Source organism: Lottia gigantea, assembly GCF_000327385.1.
Source record: "Lottia gigantea unplaced genomic scaffold LOTGIsca_20, whole genome shotgun sequence".
Lineage (NCBI taxonomy): Eukaryota > Metazoa > Mollusca > Gastropoda > Lottiidae > Lottia > Lottia gigantea.
Window position 1 is genome coordinate 1,550,439 of NW_008708401.1, and position 2,733 is coordinate 1,553,171.

The 2,733-nt window shown below is 34.5% G+C and overlaps 1 protein-coding gene across 1 annotated transcript in view; it reads left to right on the top strand.

The window, feature by feature from the left end:
• LOTGIDRAFT_214221 (hypothetical protein) overlaps positions 1–2,733 on the top strand; it is a gene marked incomplete at its 3' end in the record, with an annotated part of 33,008 nt that overhangs the window by 16,344 nt on the left and 13,931 nt on the right. The window contains exon 10 of the mRNA XM_009053715.1: positions 2,350–2,496. Coding sequence (XP_009051963.1) covers positions 2,350–2,496 — 147 coding nt within the window. The remainder of the gene's footprint in view (positions 1–2,349; positions 2,497–2,733) is intronic.

The following is a 2,733-nucleotide window of genomic DNA, read 5'->3' on the forward strand; positions in this document are numbered from 1 at the left end:
TATGACATCTTTTTTGATATTCTCATAAGTAATGACATCTTCATAACGTTCGGATTTAACTAATTTGGATTTAACTAATGTCTTTTTTTTTATGTTGACACTCTTTTCTCCACATTGCCCATATTTTGTTAATATTGACAGAACCTGTGGTCCAGTAATTCTACTACTTCACTTTTTTTAGTGTTCCATAAGGTTATAAGACTCCATCATCCAGCACAATACTGTTTATGATGCAACTCTAATCATTATTATAAGGCCTAATTGTTTTTGATGTGCACAGTTAATTGTTGCTCGTTCGAAAGTCAGGTCAACTCTCATAATGCTCCGTAACTTTTAGCTGGTAAATAATGGCAGAAACTCTAAAGAAAGGGAAAAGGTGACATACCTGAAAAGATAAATTTAAAATGAGAAAATATTTGTTGTGCTAATGTACTGCAGTAGTGTAGTAATAGTAGGGCACTGGATCTTTTAGTTCAATAAATCCAATTCGCCCTCGTTTACGAATTTTGTAATGCCTCGCCCACGTAGTGGGTCCTAACATTGAGTGTAAACGGTTAAGGTTTATTGACAAGAATATTAATGACAGAATTCTCATTCCTTATATTCTTGTACTCTGGTGCAATCATAACCGAAAAAGGCTGTAAGTACAAAAAAAAAAAGCGAGGATGTACAAAAACAGAAAAAGAAATTATAAATTAAAAATAATAAAATAGTAAAGGCATAAGAAAGTGACACACTGTCACTTATCATGGATGGCCGTACAACATAATTTCTTAAAAGCAGGTTGCACAGTTTGACATTCCAGACATCGATAAGACATTGCAAATGTTATTAATAGTAGGTACAAACATTTTATATAGTGTCACATGTGCAAAGTTGGTGGGAAAACTGACTTGAGGAATCTATGCATAATTTGGCGCCATTTTGTCGGGTTTGTTTACATTTTGGTAAGAGTTTTCAGGCAGCATGAAAAAACATAAAATTGCAATAGAAATTATGGATCCTGTGATATTTCATATCGTCGGAGGCTTTCTTATGTAATCGGGTATAAACTTACATTGCGGTTGGCTAAACCTGAAGATTTGAGATATGAATTTGAGGACTTCATTGCTATGAAGAATTATTAATTTTTCTACTCTCTTAGACAGAAGAGTTCTAAACAGAAAGATGACTCTTGACAAGACTGATCTAAGTTTCAGACCACAAATACGTATAAAGTGATAAAAAGATAACATTACAAATTTACTTAGGCAATAATTAAAATACACTCACCTGTTAATTTGTATTCAGTGATCATTTCCACTCTACCCAAGACCAAGTAAGCTAAGCCTAGTCTAGTTCATCGTGTAGGATAAATTTAAGTCATTTTGTCGTTGTCCCCACACGCTTAAAATTCAGTAGAACATTTTGCAGTTTTTGACAAAGGGTGATAATAGAACAGGAATGAGTGGTGGAATATCGGGTCAGCATTTCAAGATCTCCATGCATCTCACCATATTAAATTTAATTTAAGAAATTCACAAAAATCCCTTCGACGTAGCCTTGTTTTGATGTGGGATAAGATGGCGGCGTGACGATAGACTGACCTCGTGTCTTTACCGATGACGTCATACCTACTTTGATTGGCAGGTCGAAACTATCATAATGCAAAATCACTTTTTCCGTAAATTAACAGCAATCCTGTTATAATTTAAGGAAACATAAAGTTCCTGTCAAAAAAACAGTATGACCACGCATGCGCAGACTTCGCTTATCTACAGACAAGTTTGGACATACATGATAATAACACAGAATTGACGTAAATTTACTGACAAATAACGTAATGGTTCTTAAATGACATACGACCAAGATTAATTTACGTAAAATAACATATTTCCTTATCGGGAACTAACATTCTGTTAATGTAAGAACAAAGTCCGTAAATCAACAGAAAAATATGTATATCAGCAGAAATTTACGTATATCAACAGAAAATATGAAGTACATTTCTGTAAAAAAAACGGACTTTTTTACAGTGTAACTGTCTTCACTATAACTAAAAAAACGTTTATAGAATAACCCGCATATCAAAGTTTGTTTCATTTAGCCATAAAGAAGTACAATCAGAACTTGAAGTGAAGCCACTGTTTATGTTAGCACAAGAATATGCAAATACAAATGACGCGTTTCAGACCAAATCTATTTGAAGAAAATACAAATGGGTTATTACAATAGTTGGCTTGAACCTTCGAGACTATAAGAATCAATCCAGCCATCACGATAGTTTACGGATAACTTGAGGACTTATCTTTCGGTAGATATTGATAAATCTATATGTTGCAGCTTGTACTGGGCCTGGGCTTGTAGAAGATCCTTATAACTGTACACGATACAGAGAATGTGTTAATGGTGAATATGTTTCAAGGCCATGTGCTCCTGGTACTGGTTTCAGTCCATCTCTTGGGATTTGCGACCATCTCTATGATTTACCTAGCTGTAATCAAGACAGTAGTAACGGTAAGTTTCTTTTACAGATTTATGACACGAAGGTTCAACGTCTTCTCTGGGTTCAGTACAGCAATCGTAATCACAAAAGTCTAATTTGGGTAGATATCTATAAATTCGTATGTTACAGATTGTATTGAATCTGAACGCGTAGAAGATCCTGATAATTGCACACGATACAGAGAACGTGTTAATGGTGAATATATATCAAGATCTTGTCCTCCTGGTACTGGTTTCAATGCATCTCTG